The following is a 21,463-nucleotide window of genomic DNA, read 5'->3' on the forward strand; positions in this document are numbered from 1 at the left end:
TCCAGCTCAGAGGCGCACATGAAGACCGAATGAAGCACCGTTGTCTCTTCCTCTCAACTTGAGTGCTAGGGTCCCTCAGGGTCCCTCAAGGTCGCCAAGGTTGCCTGGAGAAGGAACTGATCTACCTGAGTTCCAAACACTGACCACATAGCTCAGGCTTGATTGAAAGCTAATCAAATTAAGCATTCTAGGACATCTGAGGACACCCCTAATCTTCTCTCCATTACCTTCAATGCCTCGACTGCAAGATACACTCTCCAGCCATCCAAAGGCCCTGGCAGTGCTGAATTCTTTCTTGGCCTTCCTTCAACATGTGTCTGAGCAAGCAAGAGACATCTCTACGAGAGAGGGCACTGAGAAGTGTTTGTGCTGCTGGCTCATCTCAGGCTTCTTATTTTCCAAGCAGAGACAATTGCATCCCTCTCCTTTTCCTTCTGCTGGAGTATATGCAGATCAGGTATTTAAGGTTCCGAATAAGTTCGCTGATGTTTATGTTACAAGAACTCCAGTAGACACAGTTTTCTGTGAAACATGCAGCAAACTGAATCACCTCAAACGTCTTCCCTGCATCATTTTCTGCTTAGTAAACCACTGTTTTCTGTCACTTGTCATTTTGCCACAAGACAGAAAAGAACATAATGTTATGAAGAGGACGATGGTCCCAGATTTCTGACAAGCCCCATTTACATGGTACATTGTTCCACAGGGCGTTTAAGTGGGAAACACAGAAGCATTATGCAAACCTATTATTACATTGAGAAATCATTAGGCTCAAAGGAGTAATAATGGTATGCTGTTAAAACTCTGAATACATTTTCAGTGTCTGTATTGAAAAAGAAAACTTTATAAATATGTAAATTTCTGTTCAACAAATCCAAAATAAAATGCACTAAAAAACTGATATGTAGACAAAAGTTTATTTACACCATACAACATTTTAAATATTTTATACACAGCTGCAGCAGAGAAAGCTACTCAGAGCCTTCTAGAGAAAACTGCAATAATAAAGATGTGAAATATATTATTCATATAAAAGTGAGATTATTACTTTATTGCATTTAAAGCAATGAAGAATGTAGCTCAACAAACATTCATTTAATGACAAAAACTTTGCTTTTATATTATAAAGTAAAAAGTGTAGTAATGGCCAAACAGACTGTTATAAACTTTAAAAACTGCATAAATATATACATTGTGCTTCATGGAGAAGTTTTCTGAAAACTAAACCACATGAAGCTGTTACAACATGAATCGTTGCTTGAGGTTTCTCTATAAAGATTACCTTACAAATCCATTCCACGGGTACTTACAACACAGGGTGGTGAGAATTGTACACTTGGCCGTCTCTCCACTAGCCTGACCAATGAGAAATTACCATATGAAAACACTGGCGTTCGCACAGGAAAGCCCTGGTAGGGAAAAGTCACACTGTCCAGGTGGAAATGCCAGGCTTCCCAAGTCTCAGTGTCCAGTGTATTTGATTGTGTCTCCACCTCAGTTGACTCTGATTGTGTTACACTTCTGTTTGAAAGTCACCCTCTTGCACGTCCAGAGGCAAATTCAGACACTTCTCCCACTCTGCAGGCCTTAGCTCCAGAGCATCCTTTGCCTCTGAGTCTAAGACATTGATTGTGGTGTAATGTGGGTATTCGCTGGGGGCCTTGAAAGTGTCCCATGGGTTCTTGTTTGCGGCTGGGTTCTCCTGTTGAGGAGAAGAACAAAGTGTTTATTTGGAGATTAGTACTGCTGCTTGCTGACACTCCCAGGAACACAGTGTGCTGGGTACAGGGTCCAGAGAATTTTGAATACTGAGGGTAGTGGCAAAGTGTAGTTCCAATTTCAATTTTCTTTCATGGGACAAAGTGAAGAATACTATCCCTAAGATATCATATACATTTCAGGCATTGAAAGATGTGAACAGTACCAGGGAAGACAAAGCAGATGATATATCCGAATGTCATTATGACTGCTTACTCAAAGAAAGATGGAGAGTGAGGTTACTAGTAAGAATAAATGTAAAAAATCTGAAGATATTTTTGTGGCAGGAATTTTAGTGATGTAAATAGATCTCAATACAGTTCTCAGGACATCCTATTTAATGCTAAGTAGTCTCTCAACCTAGTAGCAGTTTACTGAAAAAAGAAGTCATTTATTTCTTCAAGAAATTTGCATGTTAGAATATTCATATGTTGTTATATTTCCTTGTTCTGTGGTTTTTGGATGCGTACTCTCCATGATATCTATGTGGTTGTGTGACATAACCATCATCCTTCCTTTTAAAGATCACAGTTGTATAGAAAACATGTCCAGCGATATGGGGGAACATTTCACTCTGTGTCTAACCAATGATCCTTAGTGTGCTTTAATATGCATGCCTTCACTGCTGCCGTCTGGTATCGCTCAGTGAGTACATCAACTGACTCCCAGAGTAACTCTTTCACCTGATAGTCTAAGAAGTATTAGTGAATTTGATTTACTTTAAATCAATGTCATTTAAATATTTCTGTAAGCGGGGGAATTTGAATGCCACAGTAAAAACAGGCAATCATCAAGGAACAAGATGGAAATCATGACTGAAAACTCCTTAGCAGAAAATTCAACCCAAGCCTGAAACAACCAGCAGTTAATCAGAAGGAAGCCAAAGTAGAGTATTTATTACAGCTGAATTTATTTATTGTTGCAAGAGAAAATGTCAAGCGAGGGTTGTCATTTTTACAGTAGTCCAGGTTTTAATTGGATACAGAACTTCATTTAAATTTATCATTATTCATGAGAGACAACTGAACTTGGCTTCACTAAATAATTTCCATACTCTGAGTTCCTTTCCTCAGCTCTTTTTAGTTTTGATTAGCCCTTGAATTCATTCTCCAAGATTAACAAGACTGTTTTAAATTGTGTTCTCACTCTTTGTTTGTAGAAGACTCTGCTTAATAACTATACTCTAGTTGTCATAAATGTCTTATCCTCTTCCCCAATTCTGGTCTTCAATTTGTTATAATCAATTACTAAGTGGAACACAAAACTATTACTTGGTTTTTATATTGGCTCCACTCAGTATTTCAAACCTCATATCAAGTTATTTACAAGAGAAATGGTCTATAGAAATACTTATATCTACAAATTAAACCCTGAAATAATAAATACCATCTGAAATACAGAACGGTGCACTAGGGAACCCAAGATGAAATGTCTGATACACACAGGTCCACATACTGGTTCCGTCCTGCAATATGGTTACAATTACTTCTCTAATTGTCTTGTTTTACCCCTCCCTCCTTATCTATTTCACATCTGTGTTCCAGGAAAAGCAATGTGGGAGATTGAAGGAAAGAACGGAGATGGCTTCTGTTTGTGTGAAACACATCTTTCCTTAGAACAGTGGCATTAAAGATGACACAGGAAGGTAGGGTTGGCTATGAACACACATGTGGTTGAGGCTGGGTGGCTGTACAGGATACCAAAATCAGAGTGCTGGGATGGCAAACTATGGTAATAGTCATTTTGATTTATTCTATCTAGTTGGCATGAAAAATAGCAGAAACAAAAACCATGTAGATGATGAACAGAAGCCAGAGTATAAGGGTCTTGGAGTGCCGAACTACTCAACTTGGAATTTATTTTGTAGGCAGAAGCAAATAATTGAAAGTCTGGATGGGCTGAGTGTCACCTGAACCACCAAACCATCAATGGCAAGAGTCATTGCTATGGATTCTGCTGCTGCAGCAAGTCCAGGGTGAACACATCTATTTTAGGCAAGAGTGGAGTTTAAAAGAGTTTTCTGGGACTCTTGAGTGTGATGGAAAATCCAATTAGCCCAACTCTGATAGTTATTCAAAACGCTAGTTCATTTGCTATTACATTTGGAACAGATGAGACACCCTTTCCCCTTTAAAAATATGTTCATGGTCAAGCACATCAATTAAAGTCACTAAGTTTAAGCATTGGAAAAATAACTAGATCCAGTTGCATAATGTCATTTTTCAGCATGTGATCAAATGAATCTCGGTGAAGTTCAGTATTCATTTACAAACTGGCTTTCTTACTCACTTCTGTTATTGTCCTAAGACACTCCCAGCATGACACTGTTGTGATCCTCATTCATGAATATATGGTTGTCCCTTCAACCAGAAGTTACCTACCTGTCCTTCCATGAGGAATGGTTGCAGCACCCAACAGCCAAAGCAAACAGACCTGGTTACAAGCAGGCAGTGAGCTAGTGGACAGTGGACAGGGTCAATGCCCACAAGCTGCTCATCTTCCTGTATGATGTGTCTGGCAATGGTTGAGTGTACAGACTCTTCTAAGACAAAGAGCCTCAGATACTCCGTACTGTGACTCAGGGAAAGGCAAACTGGAACAGCTGAACAGGATCATTGGATTCTACCAGGAAAGCTACATAGGCTGTGAAATGCGCCATGGATGCCTGACTGTAATGATATGAACTGATGCGACCTGTATGAGTTCCTGATTTTACACTGCTGTTGTTTGTCTTCTGAGTTCAAGTGCAGGAGGAGCAAATAGTTCAATGGAGTGCTAAGAGCCTAAGAATTACAGAGCTACTGTAAGCCCACAGACCCAGAGCTTCTGAACATGCTAATTTGGTTTTCAAGGCACATCAGTAATAGCAGTGTTAGGTGAATATGAGAATTCACAACCATCCCAAGCATGGCAGGATTCTTGAATATTCCCAGTACCTGATGGAGTTGGACTGGCCTAAAGGTCCGGCATTATTAAGCTCCTCCATCTTTCTATTTTGTTCCTTCTTTGTGACTATCACCCTTTCCTTGGTTCCTTCCTTCACCAACTTACTCTCGTTTGGAGACAAAGCAAAGTGACTATTCTAAACGATCACGGATCCTTAGAAGTTGCTTGGAGGAAAGAGATCTTGACTAAATTGTGAAGCCAGGGTAAAATGGTTTCATCTTGGGATCATCTAGAAGCAGCCATGGCTTTATCGGATATTGTATGTATCTTCCTGCCTAGCAGTAAGACAATGAACTAAGTTATATTTTGGTTTCATTTTGATTCTACCTGTTTTTGTTCTGCATAATGACCATCATTATCAGTGGTGGACAGCTGTTGTCAAGTAGCAGGCCTCCCCTCAAGGCAGAAAACCTGAGATTTCCTGAGAATGTCTTTCTCTTCCCAATTATGCAGTTTTTTCATTAGCAATGTATCCCCTACAAATTATGTGACTAAATTAAAGATAATGAACTCATTTGAGTGTTTGTTATTAATCAGGGCTGAATAGAGGATCTTGTTTTTCTGTTCTTGAATATTTGTAAGAATAGTCAAGCAGCAATAACGACTGTATCTTTCTCTGCTCCCAGATGGTAAATATTTATAAATCTCTTCTGGAAAAGGTGCACTACTGCAGAGATGTGGTGTAATTAGTAGACTATTCTGGTTAGGGAACTGAGACATACACATTTGTCCATTAATGATTTAATACCCAGACCAGTTGTTGTAGTAATTTACACAACAAGGGGAAATTACAATCATATTATAGCAGTCAGTCAGCTGTAGCTGTTGCATAAGCCTTTCAGACTTGTAAACACAACTTCTACTTAAAAAAAAAAATGATGTTTCAATGTTTCATTTCATTTTCATGTTAGCTTTCAATATTCCAAAATGAGTAGCTAATGCGTTTAGGTTCAATCTTGGTGGTGTCATTTTCATTTGCTGCTAGCTGAAAATTGATGATTTAATATTTGGACGAGTAGATGAGAAAGCATCATTCACAACATATGACGTATATGTGTCTTCTATATATGTTAGAGATGTTAAAAAGTTGGCCTAGCTATTATTGCTGTGAAATAAATTCATACTTGACATTTACCGGTAACTTACCATGACCAGGAATGTATAAGTACTGGGACGAATGAAGGAGAAATAGGAAGATAAATGTATGTTTTATTTTTTAGCTTTTGACACACTAATTTCATTAATCAATCAGTTAGTAAAACTCACAAGATACTGTGGAAGAATCTCTAGAAGATGATCAAACACCATGTTATTCATATATATATATATATATATATATATATATATATATATGGAGATTGGAAATAATATAGGTATAAGGAATGTACATTGTATCTTTCATCTGTCTATATACCTCTATCATTTTATCTCTCTCTCTGTCTATCATCTATCTATCTGTCTGTCTGTCTGTCTGTCTGTCTATCTGCCATCTACCTACATCCATCTATACATTCATCATTTATCTATTACTGTCTGTTAAAGAACTACCCATGGGCTACAAAGCCTGGGCAAGGAACACAACATGGAAGCTGCAGAGGGGTACAAGGTAGCAGACACAGTCTACCTTGCTGCCCTCACCTTTGCTTTTGCAATGTTGCAAGTACTGAAGGGAGTACATACCATTGCCCCATGTAAGAAGGAGAAGTTGAGCTTTAGGAGCAATGATCTGCAAGACTCGCTCAAGCTCAGGTGATTCACGGCTGTGTTTTCAAGTAGTTCAAGTTTCTACAATCCTGCACAATGCACTTACCAGTGATGATGAAGCCTTGTCTGAAGCGATGACTGTGCCGTGTGCTGAGTAATGGCATAGAATTAATTTCATGGGTTCCTATACTAAGATGGTAGTGGTATGGATGAATGAGAAGGAAATGGTTACAACCAACAACCCAAGTTCCTGATATTGGCATATATCCAAAACTCTTATCCCTAAACAAATGAATCTTCTGGAGATAAAATTGTATTCTTCTGGTTTAAGCTTCTTATTTATACCAGTATTATATTTGGTGGCCTTAAAATGGCAGGCATTGGAATAACAATGGGAAAAATATAGCAAACTATTTGGAGATTGGAGTTACCCGAATTTTAACTGGTAGAAAAATGGCCATATGAAATCAACCCGTTTTTGATATATAACTAATCCTAATTAAAGTTTATCAGGGAAGATATTTGAAATTAGAATGAAACACTTGAAAATTCTTGTCATTCCTGGTAAGTCTTCTGGTCACCTTTCCCAAGTGTATTTCCTGCCTGTTGATTTTCCTGTGTACACTAGTTCTGGGCTTTTCTTTTGTTTGCTTGTTTGTTTGTTCTATAGTTGTCCTGAAGGGTAAGAGGCACAGCTGGCTTCACTGGTGGCCCAGCTTGGTGTGGGCCACTGTGGATGCCAAATATACTCACCATACTGCTTGTATTTGGTATGTCCCGAAATCTGTCCAAAGTTTGAAACTTCTGATTTAGTTCCTGAAACAATTCCATGTGCCTCTTCCTTGTGTGCATGACCTTCTGCAAGAGAGAACAGGGCGGCTCTCATTCCTAATTGGATCATATGCTCTTAAAAGCTGGTTAATACTAAGGGAAGCTAAGCCAGGCAAGAGCCAGCAGTCCCCAAAGACACCACATATGCAAATTACTTGTCCCAATTCACTTTTCCTGTCCCTATTCTTTCTAAAAAAAGAAGAAAATTACAAAAAAAATAAGTTTCTTCTTTTTCTCATGGGTGCATTAAAACACAGCCATTACTCTTCTGTAGGATTTTCATCCCTTAAAAGTTAAGTCTATTCTGCAAAAATTGTTGCAGTAATTTAAAAATGTTAAAAAAATGTGGACTTCATAAAGCACGCAAGTCCTTGATGTTTGTCACGGAAAATATTAGTTCTTTATATCTTACTTCTATAAACAGCACCAACATAGCTGGCTGCACTAAAGCAGGAGCTCGATCCCAGGCCCTGCTATTAATGCTGACTCACAACTCTCAAGTGCCTCAAGATCTCAAGTGTGGGATCTCAGACCTTGTACTCTCTGTGTGAACATCGGCTGAGCTTGGCAGAAGGGAAATCTGGCCCATATGTTTCATATACTTGTTTACCAGATGGTGCAGAATCTTAGCAGTCATGGTTTGGAGCATGCATTGGGTGACCGATGAGCTATTAAAAGCACAGGTACAAGTATACTAATTCCCTTCTTCACTAGTTATGTCTATTTTCCTCGCAACTTCGTTGTAATCCAATAATGAGCTGGTAAGTAAAAATGATCTTGGGACATTTGAATATTTTCCTATTATATATATATAAGCATTTTAAGGGGCACTAGTAGGAAAATCAGAGGATAGAGTTACAAGTGCTATTCTGTGGTGATGTTGATTTTCAAAAGTTTTGGCCATTCTCCAGACTCTGCTGTCACGGTTAAGAGTTCACAGTATTTTCAAACCTACACATCTGAACACCATTTGCTTATGTAGCTGTAATGAGGCTATTAGATCTATGTCTGGGCTCTGACTTTAACTTCTGGCCCACTCTTATAGTTAGCAAACATTTTCAGATGTAAAGATTTGTTTAGAAAACTAAACATATTTTTTTTGGGAAAGACTGGCAACACTTAGTTTTCCTCTAAAAAGATGCTTAAGTAGAGGACAAACAGGGGGGAAGGACAAAAGGAAAGTTAAACTGAATCTTTTAACATATTACAAAAGCCCATCCCCTCCTCTGCAGACTTTAGTTTCCTAACCTCATGGGTAGCATATAGGTAATTCACTGTTATGCTAATGACTTTAGCTGTCTTTAGCGTTTCCAAGGCCCTACATTCCTGGGAGCGAATCCTGCCATTTTAAGTCATGCAGTAACCAATTTCCATCTTTCTGCTTGAGCTCTAGGACTTGGCTGTTGAAGAATCAGGTGGTTGAGGATGAGAACACGGCAGCATGACTCATGATGGCACATGAAACATAGCAAGCAATTACAGCGCCATTAACTTCCCATCAGTCTCAAAGAGAGTACATGAAACAGGTTTGCGGGATTTAGAGAGAAACACCAGGCAAACATAATTTGACTAGTGATGGCTGATGGAGATTTATGAGAGTGAGGATTTGCATAAGCAACTCAGTGGAGAGATTGTTGAGGACCATGTAGCTGGCAAAGTAATTTAGTACATCCTGTACTTGGGAGACAGATAGTTCTACGAAATACCAGGTCCTAAGACACTCATTGAATTGTAGCCCTGTGACACATAGATGCTTAAAAAAATACACATTTTCATATTAAGGAACACGACCATCATTTCACTAGGCATATTTCATTGCATCATTTAATACATTCTTGTGAACACTTCCCATTGTATTAAATGCTAGAGTAACAATGGTACAAAAAAAAAAAAAAAAAAAAAAAAAAAAAAGGCTGCATTACTGCCTCCTGTTAAAGAACACCAGAATTAATTGCACTGTAATTCAAATAAGTAGAAATATAGCTATGATGAAAGTCACGAGATGCTAAATAAGTTAGGGAAAAACTGAAACTTACAAATAAGACAATCTCCAAATATTTACAAGTTCATATTTAAGTTAAAATGATTAATTATGGTTCTGATTGTCTATATTCTCTCTCTCCCTCTCTCTCTAATTCTGATTTCTAGCTCAATTTCATGGGTGCTCTTGCATATCTTTTTCTTAGACCATCCCTGTTCAAAGACAAGCAATGCATTCTCCTGAAGCTGCCTGATACCAAAAGCACAACACTTTTGCTATAGGCATTCAGTGATTGTTTTTCAGGCAGCTTCATTTATCCTTTATCTTGTGGGCTGATTTTGACTGTTTTTAGAATGAGCTCTCTAGTCCCATATTGCTAGGAATGTCAATCAAATTTTGCTACTCTTCCCTGGCCAAGAGATAAATTAGTCCAGTTCTTTCCAATAGAAATCTTTTTTGTTTGTGTCTGTGTCTTATTGAAAGTCTTGTCATGATTCTTGCAACCTAATACCTTTGTTATAATGAATGTTTAAAAAGCAAAGACCATGTCAAGCATCTCATTGAGACACTTGATACCTTAACAGATTGGAGGTTTTTATGGATAATCTGTTTGAATGAGTAGTATTTGATTCTGAATTTGATGGATTTTATTTTAAAAAATTAGGTTGGTTGGACATACTAAAAATATACAATGGAAAATATAAAGTTATGGTGGCTGCCAATGTTATATAAACAAAGATCATTTTGAAATATTTCACATAGTTCCATGAAAGTTATTCTAATAAAGCTAAAGTACCTTGCAGTAAATATGGAGGCAAATGATAATTTGGATGCTGAAATATAGAGACCTTCCTACTTGCAAACATTAGTTGCAAATATATTCTTTTGCCAGATAATCATTTTGGATTGAAATGGCCACTGTAGCACTGCCATAAAACATCATAGCAATAATAGCCTGCATTCTGGAAGCAGCTTCCATTTCTGACACAGGCTCAGTTTGGCTTTTGCTACATAACTCCTTTTTACTCAGAGTCTCAAGTTCATCTTCCTATTTTCATTGAGAATGAGAGTTTTCTTCAATAAGAATGCTAGGTTTATAAGTGAATGTTGGAAACTCAGCTATACTTTTAATCTTTTCAAAATATTAAAAGTTTCTTTCTCTTACCTGCTTCCTAAACTTTTCATTTATGACACTTATACTTTTGGTGATCTTAGCTACCTGGGTAGACCTTTTCACACTTCTAAATTTTATTGATTCATTTTGAAGACTCTTCCCAGATCTTGGCTAACCTAAGATTTGTTCACTTATTTCTTATGTTTTTGGTTGTGAGCCTAGCCTTTAACGGCTGAGCCATCTCTCCAGCCCTTGTTCACTTATTTCTTTTGTGACTTAAATATCCCATTTTCCAAAGAAATCAACTTTTTTGAAAAACTCAATTTAAACCTTAGTTTTCTAAAATATTTGAGTGAAGATAAAAGTCTAACATGCATTGTCTATGTAGAAATTTCACTGCAAATATTGTAGGAGTATTTTGCAATAAAAATCAGTTCATAGTAATATTCCTTTCTACTCAGGTTAATAGCATTTAACACTGTTTGGAAAGATCCATGAACCTCTATCTCAGGATGACATCATGTATATGCTCTCCCAAGTAGCTCTGTTCTTTAGTTTTTTTTTTTTCATTAATGACATTTAATTACAGCAGCAGCAACAACAAACAACAAGTCCTCTTTTAGTACCAGAAACTCTTTCAGTCTATACTTTCATAACTATAAAATGAAACTGTTGGACCCCATCAGTCATTGATATTACAGAAATAGTGATGGTATAAAGCATATTCATTATAATTTGGATATTTTTAAAAAAGAGATTATAAAGTCTTAAGCACATACTGTAATCCTAAGGACTCTTGAAGACCCTTTAAATTCTTGGAGTATGCCAAATCTGATAGCTCTGGGCCTGTGGAAATGCCATCAGTTTCAAGTTTCATGGCCTGAAGCAGACACTCCATCTCACTTTTGACAGTTTCAGCAAGGAAGCCTACCTCATAGGACTATCATGAAGATTTTTACAAAGGATTCAGAACACTTTTAACACTGAACCACACAAACAAGAGACACTTAAAAGAGGAGGCAGCACATCAGGGAGATGCTAATCAAAACAGTTCTAAGACACCATCTTACACCTATCAGAATGGCTAAGATCAAAAACACCAATGACAGTTTATGCTGGAGAGGATGTGGAGGAAGGGCAACATTCCTTCACAGCTGGTGGGAGTGCAAACTTGTACAGACACTTTGGAAATCAGCATGGTGGTTTCTCAAAAAATTATCAATCAATCTACCTTAAACCCAGCAATATCACTCTTGAACATATATCCAAAAGATACACACTTATACCACAAGGACATCTGTTCAATGAACTATGTTCATAACAGCATTATTTGTAATAGCCAGAACCTGGAAACAACATAGATGCCCATTAACTGAAGAATGGATACAGAAAATGTGGTACATTTACACAATGGAGTATTGCTTAGTGGTGAAAAAACAATGACATCTTGAAATTTGCAGGCAAATGGGTGGAACTAGAAAAAACCATCCTGAGTGAGGTAACCCAAACCCACAAAAACAAACATGGTATGTTGATGGGATATGTCATTCTGTAAATATGTTTCTCTTATTGGTTAATAAATAAAGCACTGTTGGCCAATAGGAAAGCAAGATAGGTGGTACTAGGAGAGGTGGAGGATTCTGGGAAATGTAGTAGGAGAGTCGAAATATAGGACCAAGATTTGTAAGAGGTCCAGACCCTTTCTCTGGTAAAGCCAAGACCACATGGAAACACTAAGATTAATAGAAATGGGTTAATATTTAAGACAGTGCTAGCCAATAAGAAACAGGCCAATAGCTTTATATCTAATACAGTGTCTCTGTGTGTTATTTGGGGCTGACACGGCTCTGGGACCAGGCTGGTGGGAAAACTGTAACAGTATGTAGTCAGTCATTGGTATACATGGGGACCCTAATAGGGACACACATAGAGGGCCCCAGGAAGAGAAAATAGTTAAGATCTCCTGAGTAAACTTGGGGGGGGGATATATAGAAAGAAGAGTATGGGGGGATGGGAACATGAGGGATCAAAAAGATCAAGTTGGGGGATGGATGGAGGTGGGGGAGCAATGAAAGAGATATCTTGATAGAAGGAGCCATCATGGGTTTAGGGAGAAGCCTGGTGCTAGAGAAATTCTCAGGAAACCACAATGATGGCCCCAGCTGAGACTCTTAGCATTGAGGGAGTGGGTGTCTGAATGGGCTTTCCCCTTTAATCAGATTAGTGACTACCCTAATTGTCATCATAGAACCTATATTCAGTAAACGATGGAAGCAGATCCATAGCCAAACACTGGGCTGAGCTCCTGGAGTTCAGTTGAAGAGAGGGAGGAGGAATCATATAAACAAGCGGGGATCAAGCTGACCAGGGCTATAACAGGAGCTCATGGACTGACAACTGGGGAACCTGCATGGGACCAAACTAGACCCTCTGACTGCAGGTAACAGTTATGTGACTTGATCTATTTGGGGTGGTGGTGGTTAGTAGTGGCACCAGGACCTATCCCAGGTATATGAACCTGTTTTTGGAATCCATTCCCTATGGTGGGATTCCTTGCTTAGCCTTTATAGGTGGGTGGGTGGGTGGGGGTTGGTTCTGCCTCAACTTGGTACGCCAGACTTTGTGGACTCCCCAAGGAAGGCCTCTGAGGAGTGGGTGGGGGATGGGAAGGAGGGAATGGGGGGGCAGGAGAAGGAGAGAGAGGTTGGTGTATAAAATGAAAAAGAAATTATTTTAAATAAAAAAGAGGGTGCAGCTATTATTGTTTTCCTAATGGCTCACAGTAGCCCTGGGAGGCAGCAGCCATTCCCTTCACTTCACTGACTAGAAGGCTGAAGTGCAAGGAGGTAGTTTGTTCTTGTAAGTGGTAAGGGAGTGCCCAGGTCAGCTAGGAATGGTGCTATCTCTGATGTATTTCAGAGATCCAGAAAGCGTTCCAATAGAGATTGCTCGGGTTTTAAATTATGCACTGTACAGATGGGAGCCCAGAGAACTGGGGCGGGTTATGCATCCTTGGAGGCAGGCCCCTAACTCTCTAGATATTGAGAACCTGAAACTGCAATGATATTTCTAATGCAGGCACTCGTTTGTTTTTTTTCCCTTAGGACACCTCATAGGCAGTGCATCCTTGACTCCTCATACACTGACTGGTAGTTAGTAGCTTCTTAGTGAATGTTAACAGAATAAATGAAAACAAATAGGATAGCATAGGCATGTAAGCAAGACAGGTGCCTGGATCATGGAAAACATGTTCTCCTTTTATTAAATACATTTCTCAATTGGAAGGAATGTTTATTTCCAATTTTTTACACCATTTGAATATTGCATGTACATGCGTGTATTCGTGAGGGTATGTGCCTGCCGAGGCCAGAGGCTTTGAGTGCCCCCTGGAATTGGAGCTACAGGTAGCTGGGAGCCATGGGTGCTGATCCATCTCCAGCCCCAAGGAGCATTTGTGCTATTGCTCTAGGCAGGAGCCCAGTCTCTCATTCTCATCCTGCTATGCATTCCTAACCACTACACGCAAGGTTTTGAGAAACTCACAGTAGATCTGCAATATACTGGTGATCTTCACTTTCAAATTTAGAAGTGTGAATCACAGAGTTGTGTTTGAACTATGGAGAAAAAAGTCTGAATTGCTAAGAGATGTACTAGTGGGTATGGATTCTTTTAAACTGATAGGAATTGTTGGAGGATGTCAGAAACTCTTTTCATTCAAATCTGAGCACTGGGACTGGAGAAACCACGCTGCTCACATGAATTAGAAACAGGTTTGGTGAACCACCATTTCTAGCCTTAGAATTTTATGTACCAAGACTGTCATTGTCCATATTCACTCAGACAAACCTATTGATATTTTTGTTCATTAGTTCTCCATACTTTCATTTTCTTTCTAGAGTGGCCATTTGCAAATGATCTTTAGAGAATGCCAATATTCATATTGATTTGAAAAAAACAAGATGCGTGTTGAAGGGGATAAGCCTAATTCATGAAGCTGTATTGCTAGGGGGTGACGATTTATGGGCCATTACAAGGTCAGAGTGTCAATACATCCACAAGACAGAACCTGCATCCTCAGGGATTATGGCCACATCTGGGCCCAAAAATGTTATGATTTGAATAAATATATACTCTGGCTTTCAAATAAACTGTACAAAGGGTGTAAGAAAGCCAAACAAGTCATGCATTTTTGTCAATGACAGTTGAAAGCATGCTTGGTTATAAATGCATTATTTGAAACTGGTTAAACTTAATGATACAGAAGAGATGGATACAGTTGCTCAAATTGTTTTCTTCCAAAAGTGTCCAGTAAATAAGCACTGATTGCTTAATGGATTGTACCTACTGTAGGGGACCTGTAGGAGGTCGGAGACAAAGCAGGAAGGAACCTGTTTTGAACAAGAAATTTCTTTGAAATAGTATACCTTATATTTAGAAATTAACATAAACTACATGTTATAGCTTAGCCTTGTTTTCTAGTGATACCAAATTATCCTAAATGCCCTTCTCTTACCTAACCATGTGCCCCTAATTATTTCAATAAATGTCAAGACCTGTGACAAATGGCTCCATTATCCAACATCTGTGTCTGCCCTCACTCAATGGCTCATAACCATTGATGAAATCCAGTGAGAAGCAAGGATTTGATGTCTATGTGGGGTTTCTCTGAACCTTCAGGGAAACATACTCAGTTATTTTAAAGAATACATGATTCCAGTGGAGGAGTGGAACAAGGTTTATGTCTATGCTTTTGGAAGACATAATTAAACAAAATCCCTAACTGTCTGTCTGAGTGTCTGTCTGTCTGTATACATATATATTTTAACATGGAACAGATACTATTTCGACTTACAGTTTCATAGCTGTTACTTGCAATTGTGTTTCCAGGAATTCCTTGGGCTTTGTATCCACTGATACAAATAATTTTAGGCACTTGATTCTTAGAATCACATTAGGCACCTTCATGCCAGCATCACAATGGAACTCATCCTAACCAGAAGTCCATTCTCTTTCCCATATGGATAAAAGTGCAAGCCTAGTCTTCTTTGTCCTGCCTTTCCACCCCACATTCTAGTGCAGCCTTCACAGATTCACCTCTCATGGTCAATTGTCACTTCCTTCCTAGGTCAGCCACTTCAGCTGGCATTCCAACTTCTTGTTTTACCCTATCAATCTGTCCTGAATATTATTAACACAGTCCCCTTTAAATTAATTTGTCAGACAGTAGGAAACTACTCCTCACTGGTAAGCAAATAAAAGAGCTAAGCGAAGCTAAGTCAAACAGGCTTAGGAGTTTTTAGCAGCACGTTAGGTAAGAACTTGTATTGTGGAGTGTAAGATTTTACCCTGTTTATTTCTTTTCCATTGGCCCGTGCTTATGTGAATGCTGACTGTTGTTTTGTGAATGTGTCATGCTTTAGCAAACCGCAACCTCTGTGTCCTTTTTCCTCTGGAATTTTAACCTGTCCTTTCTATCCTCGGGTTATGTTTGATGAACCCATCTGTGCAATACAAAGTGGAAACCTTTGAAGCACCTACCTCCATACTTGCCTGCTTTCTATACCTTCTATACTTTACCTTAACTCAAGCATTATTCAAAAGCTTTTTGTTAAAGCAAATACCACTGAAAAATCAGTTGTTTAATTTTCAATCATTCATTCATTCGACAAAGAAATGTGATAAGTGTTGAGTGTATATCAGGATCTCTGCTAAAAGCTGGAATACAAACTAAGGAAGACACTTTGCCATATAACATAGAAGTCTTCTGCTACTTATTTTCTGTATACTTTATAGAGAATTAGTCTTTCTCTACTTTATAGTATAACTAGTCTACTTTTGGGGTTATTTGTTCAGGAATGCAATGTTATCCTGGGGGCTGTCAGCCTGAAAGGAGTTTTTCTCCACCTATAGTAACTAACAATTTTTTAAGAGTTATTAATTTTTGTCTTCATACAATAACTAGGCCTCCGTATGACAGTTTTCAATCTGTGTTTGCCATTTCTTTCCTTCTTCATTTCACTCCCCACTTTGTATTTTCGGCCTTCCTGTATCTATCATGTGTCTCTGTGTAACACCTCTATTTCCCTTGTTATTTACTTTCATAGTCTGTATTCTTACACCCACTTATTTATATGCATAAAACATCAAAAGTTACAATGTTCATGTAGGAGACAACATATGATTTAAAAAAAAAAAAACCTTTCTGAGCCTGAGTCATAATGTTTTCTAAATCCATCCATTTTATTCCAAATTTCATTTTTCTTTATGGGTTAATAGGACTCCATTCCATTGTGTCTACGGACCACATTTTCATTGTCCATTCTTGTGTTGATGGATCTGGAGGCTGGTTCCATTTCCTTGCTAATATGAACAGTGTGACAGTAAGCATAGGCCATGGAGGGCTTTAGATGTATGCCTAGGAGTGGTATAGTTGCATTAGGCTGAAGTTCTGTTTTTAAATTTTTTTTTTCAGAAATTTTAAGGAAAATTCATTAACAAAATATTAAAATTGTATATGAGCCTTGGGTAGTGTGCAAATTTGAAAGTTTGTCAGGATGGTGCTATCCAGAGTCCACAAGGCAGCCTAGCAAGGATAAAACGACTAAGGTGATCACTGCATGGTAAAGCCTACTCAGGGAAAGGGCTAGCAGGGACCTTGATGTAAGGTCAACTAGTCCAGTCTGGATTTAAAAGAGGGGACAGAAAAGTAGCCTGCTCCTCAACAACAACCCCAAGATTACACCTACATGTGTTAGCATCATGAAGATTTTTAAAAACAATGTGGGTTTTTTGGACATGGACCCCATATCTCTGTAATTGTACATGTGCTAAAAAGGGAGTAACCCTGAATAATCAATAAGGGAAGCAATCTTTGAGTGTCCCTGCCCTCCAAGCTTCAGCTCCTATGGTAATCATACTATGACTGTAGGAGTTAAAGGTAAGGAAATCACACAGTTCTATGTTGCGACTTTCCTCCACTATATCTTTGTTAACGCTATGGTTTTCTGTGTGGAATACAAGGCATATCATCTGCTTAGGGAAGCTGCTAATGGTTGCTATAGAGAGCGGATGGAACAAAAGGAACAATTTACTTCTAACATTCTCAATGACACAATGTGATTTATTTTGTTTCCAGTTTTGTTCTTCCCATATAACTCTGTCTGGCCTGGAAATTGATATGTGGTTCAGGTTAGCTTTGAACTCACAAAGATATGCCTCTTGGATGTTAGGATTTCCTCTCAATGTTTGCTTTTGCTATTACATTGCTTGTTGGTTTCAGTGAGGCTTAATTTTTGTTCTAGGTTTTTACTGTGTTTTGTTACTAAGGTCTAGTGGGTTAATTGGTATGTTTTTTCTTTTGTTGTAACATAACCCTTTATTGCTTTTAGGACCACAAACACACACACACACACACACACACACACACACACACACACACACACGCACATATGCACTCACATACTCATGTACACATGCACACACACTTGTTTTATGTAGTCACAAGAAAGGTAATGCTGTATGTAACACATACAGATACAGTTTATTCTTTTGATACCTGAAGGATCAACAGTATCTGTTCCTTAAAGGACACAAAAGACTCAAATGTGAAGATTGATACATATTTTTGTTTTTTTTTTTAATGGACCTGGTACTTTTGCTTAAAAATTTAGGTTTCAGTGAAATACAGATATCATGCTGGTGACTATGATGGAGCTGTCTAGATATTTGTAATTTAAGCACTGAAGCTGGATTCTTTATTGTTATTTTGTGGCATACACACTGAGTTGCTACTAAACAAAATCATTTTCCTTGGATAGTCTTTCAGCACGAAACCATCCTTCATCATTGTGACAGATAAAATCACCTAGTAGCACAGTGTAGAACCACAGCATTCACTTACACAAATGGAAAGATCGAGTCAGAAGTTTCCATATTCCAGGAAGCCTCTACAATTTCAGAAATATTGATGAAGAGTATTGAGTTCTATGTATGCATTACAAGGGTACAAATATGTTAGAGATATTTATCATATATTATACCCAATTATGTGAGCCGGCTATGAATCACATCCAATTATCAAGATATATGTGCATTCATGTGATACTTAAAAAATCATTAATTCTTTGCTGAGCATAAGCTGCTTAGAGAGTACCATTTTAGTGAGTTCCAGCACCAATATCACAGCATCAATATAAATTCAATGCAAACTGGAAAATGAAAATCTTCATCTTGCTTATATCTGTGAAAAGACATCTACTAAACACAGGCATACACGGAATCAACACTTGCTATTGGAAAAACTGAGTCTGAACATAGCACAGAGAACCTCAGGACAGAAATCACAGCACAATATAGGCCAGTCTCAGACCAACCTTGCTAAATAGCCAAAGCGTCCCCTTGGGATTTCTACAGGTGGTCACTGAAGTGAAACTGGACATAAATGACTTAGGTTTAAAAAGAAAAGGAAAAAAAAAAATCAGGAAATTGGTGTTCCTACCTCCCCATGAACTGGATTGACCAGCTTACTTCCCACTATATCTACTTCTGTTATAAAACAGATCTTTACTAGTTTAGAAAATGTCAGCAGAGAATGTTCCTAGAGGAGTAACTAAACCATTTACTTCCAGCCACGCACAGAGAAAGGATCCTAATTTTAGAGCCTTGGCTTAATTAAATAATGATTTACACAATGGCAGTGTTACATCCACAGAGCTACATACAGCGCTGCATTTTTGAGTAGTTCTAAGTCAATCTTGAGTTAAATAACTAAAATTATAAAGTAATCCATCGGGACTCACCTCAAAGTCAAGGTCAGAATACCGCGATTTTCTTCTCTGTCGGTTTTTAGAAGAAGGAAAAAAAGCAACAAAGTTATGTTAAGTCAGATAAACCCATGGAAGCCATTGCATTCTATGAAAACAATCCCACTCACTCTTTGTGTTATAACATTTCATTAAGATTATTTTTCTGATTTCCAAGTTTTCCATCTGCATGTTTTCCATTTTACCCCAAACTTCCTTTGAAATTGAAGGCTAGCAAAGCCCTTGAGTTCCCACATCAGTTGTCAGTCAGGAAAGCCTCTCCTTCAGAAAAACCCATCAGCATTCAGTCTTGAAAGAGATTCTATTTGAGCAAAAACCACTTGGTGGGCATGGAGGATTCAAACTTGTAATCGAAAAATAATCTAGGTACTTTGGCACCTCCCACCAACAGATATCCAGCTTATTTTTAATACAGGCTTTTGCTACGTAGCTCAGGCTGTTCTCAGAACTTAATAAGGGTTTTCTTGTCTCAGCTTCCAGAGCGCTGAGAGCACACTTCATGTCAAGCAAATGTTGGCTGCCTGTCTGTTTAAGCCCTGAAGTTTCTATGTCAGTCTTGTACAAATTCCTCAGCGTTTGACCATTTCTGCCCAAGTCCTTCTTGTTACTAGTTCTTGGGAGCATTTAAAAAAAAAAATTCCTATTTCCTCAAACCGCAGATATCCCACACCCTAACACAGTGTCTCACACTGTTTCTCTCTGACTCGAAATCTGTTAAAGAACGTCCAGATCTAGTTACAGATACACAGGCTTTGATGTAATAAAGTAATTTGGCAGTGGGCTTGATAAAATCAGGAAATATGATTAAGATAAAACGAATGCAGGCTCATGTGAAGATATGGCTTTCGTAATATTAATATGGGGGTAGTATTTTTCGCATCTGCTCCAGGGAGCCACCCATCCTTAAAACGGATGAGGTGTAGAGGCAGAGGCCTGAGGATGTATAAAAATATTTCTGCATTTTTAGAGAACAAAGCACATCTCTGCCGTGCTTTTCCTTTAAGTGGTCTCCCCGACCCTCCCCACACAGTTCCTCTTAGAGGGGGCGGGGGAGAAACACAAGGGAGACATGCAAACCTTTTGGACAGATTCTGTTTTGGTTTTTCCCTACTCCCGGCTCAATCCGCATACCCTTAAAGTCACTAGCTTCACAGGGTTCGGTCACATTGCAGATTTATGGCAGATCTAGTCGCTATTATGGCTGTTGCTCGCCAGGAACGATGAAAAAGCACTCATGAAATGTGATTTTCTGCAGCGAGAGCTAAAATTGTCACTATGAAGCTCCTGTGCAGCCTACCCTCAGAGCATGTGCCAGCATACAGAAGGACTAAAGGGAGAAGCCGGGACAATGCTGACATAATTGTGGCGAATCTGCTGAGCACGGGGAATCCACTTTTGAAGGGACACCAAGGAGAGAGCAGAAAGGAAGGGAACACTTTATTGAAATGGAAACTCAGACACGATGCTCTCTCATTTCCTCCTTGCCTCCAACAGCAGCATGTTGCCTTCATGCTGGTGACATCCTTGGAAGAGGAAGACGTGTGAGAACACTTGTGAACAAATCCGGCTCCGCACTGCTCTTTGCAGCAGTCTGCTAGACTGAATGTCAGGGCTTTTAGTCTTCTCTCCTATGGATGCTCGGTCTTCTTGGCACTGCGATTCCTCAAGGCTCTGTGTGTGTGTGTGTGTGTGTGTGTGTGTGTGTGTGTGTGTGTGTGTGTGTGTTGTGTGTGTGTGTGAAGCAGAACTCTTTATGATCTAAGCATGAAGACTTTTAGTGAACAGCAATTGGTATAACACATTAGTCATGAGCTTCACATTCCTTCAGAAAATGAAGCGGTGGAATCTTACAAAAGGGGTTCAGTCAGCTGCATGCACATGAGGGGCTCCCTGTTACTAACGGTGAAGATGGCCATATGTTACTGCATTTGTTTTGGATCACAAGGCAGCGGCTGCCTGGGAACTGGAGATTTTGAGGCATACCTGGTGCAACGGGTCCATGTTGCAGGAGCTAGAGGAAAAGATGGGAACCTGAAGAGCCCCAGCAGCAGATTCCCCTTCAGAGTACCAGTGCCGCCCATGTCAATGTGCACCACGGAGGGGGAAATGGATGTTCCCGCAAGCACTGCTCGCTTTCTCCTTTCTCTCCTATTTAATTTCATTAAAATGCAATGCAAACAAAGGGCATAGCAGGTCTGCCAGTCTATAAGATTAGATGAAGCGATGAGCAAATGAATCACACAGATTTTAATCAAAACCTGGTTGGGGGTGTGGTGGGGATGGTCTTAAAATAAATTGGGGGGGATG

General features: G+C 38.9%; 1 protein-coding gene across 1 annotated transcript in view; it reads right to left on the bottom strand.

Annotated features, from left to right (window-relative positions):
* Positions 1 to 898: 898 nt before the first annotated feature.
* Adgrb3 (adhesion G protein-coupled receptor B3) overlaps positions 899 to 21,463 on the bottom strand; it is a 656,439-nt gene continuing 635,874 nt past the window's right edge. The window contains exons 29-31 of the mRNA XM_051204331.1: positions 19,133 to 19,168; positions 7,162 to 7,266; positions 899 to 1,702 (exon numbers count right to left, since the gene is read on the bottom strand). Of these exons, the coding sequence (XP_051060288.1) occupies positions 1,514 to 1,702; positions 7,162 to 7,266; positions 19,133 to 19,168 (330 nt within the window). The 3' untranslated portion in view covers positions 899 to 1,513. The remainder of the gene's footprint in view (positions 1,703 to 7,161; positions 7,267 to 19,132; positions 19,169 to 21,463) is intronic.

The sequence above is a fragment of the Phodopus roborovskii genome, unplaced genomic scaffold, assembly GCF_943737965.1.
Source record: "Phodopus roborovskii unplaced genomic scaffold, PHOROB, whole genome shotgun sequence".
In the NCBI taxonomy this organism is placed as follows: Eukaryota; Metazoa; Chordata; class Mammalia; order Rodentia; family Cricetidae; genus Phodopus; species Phodopus roborovskii.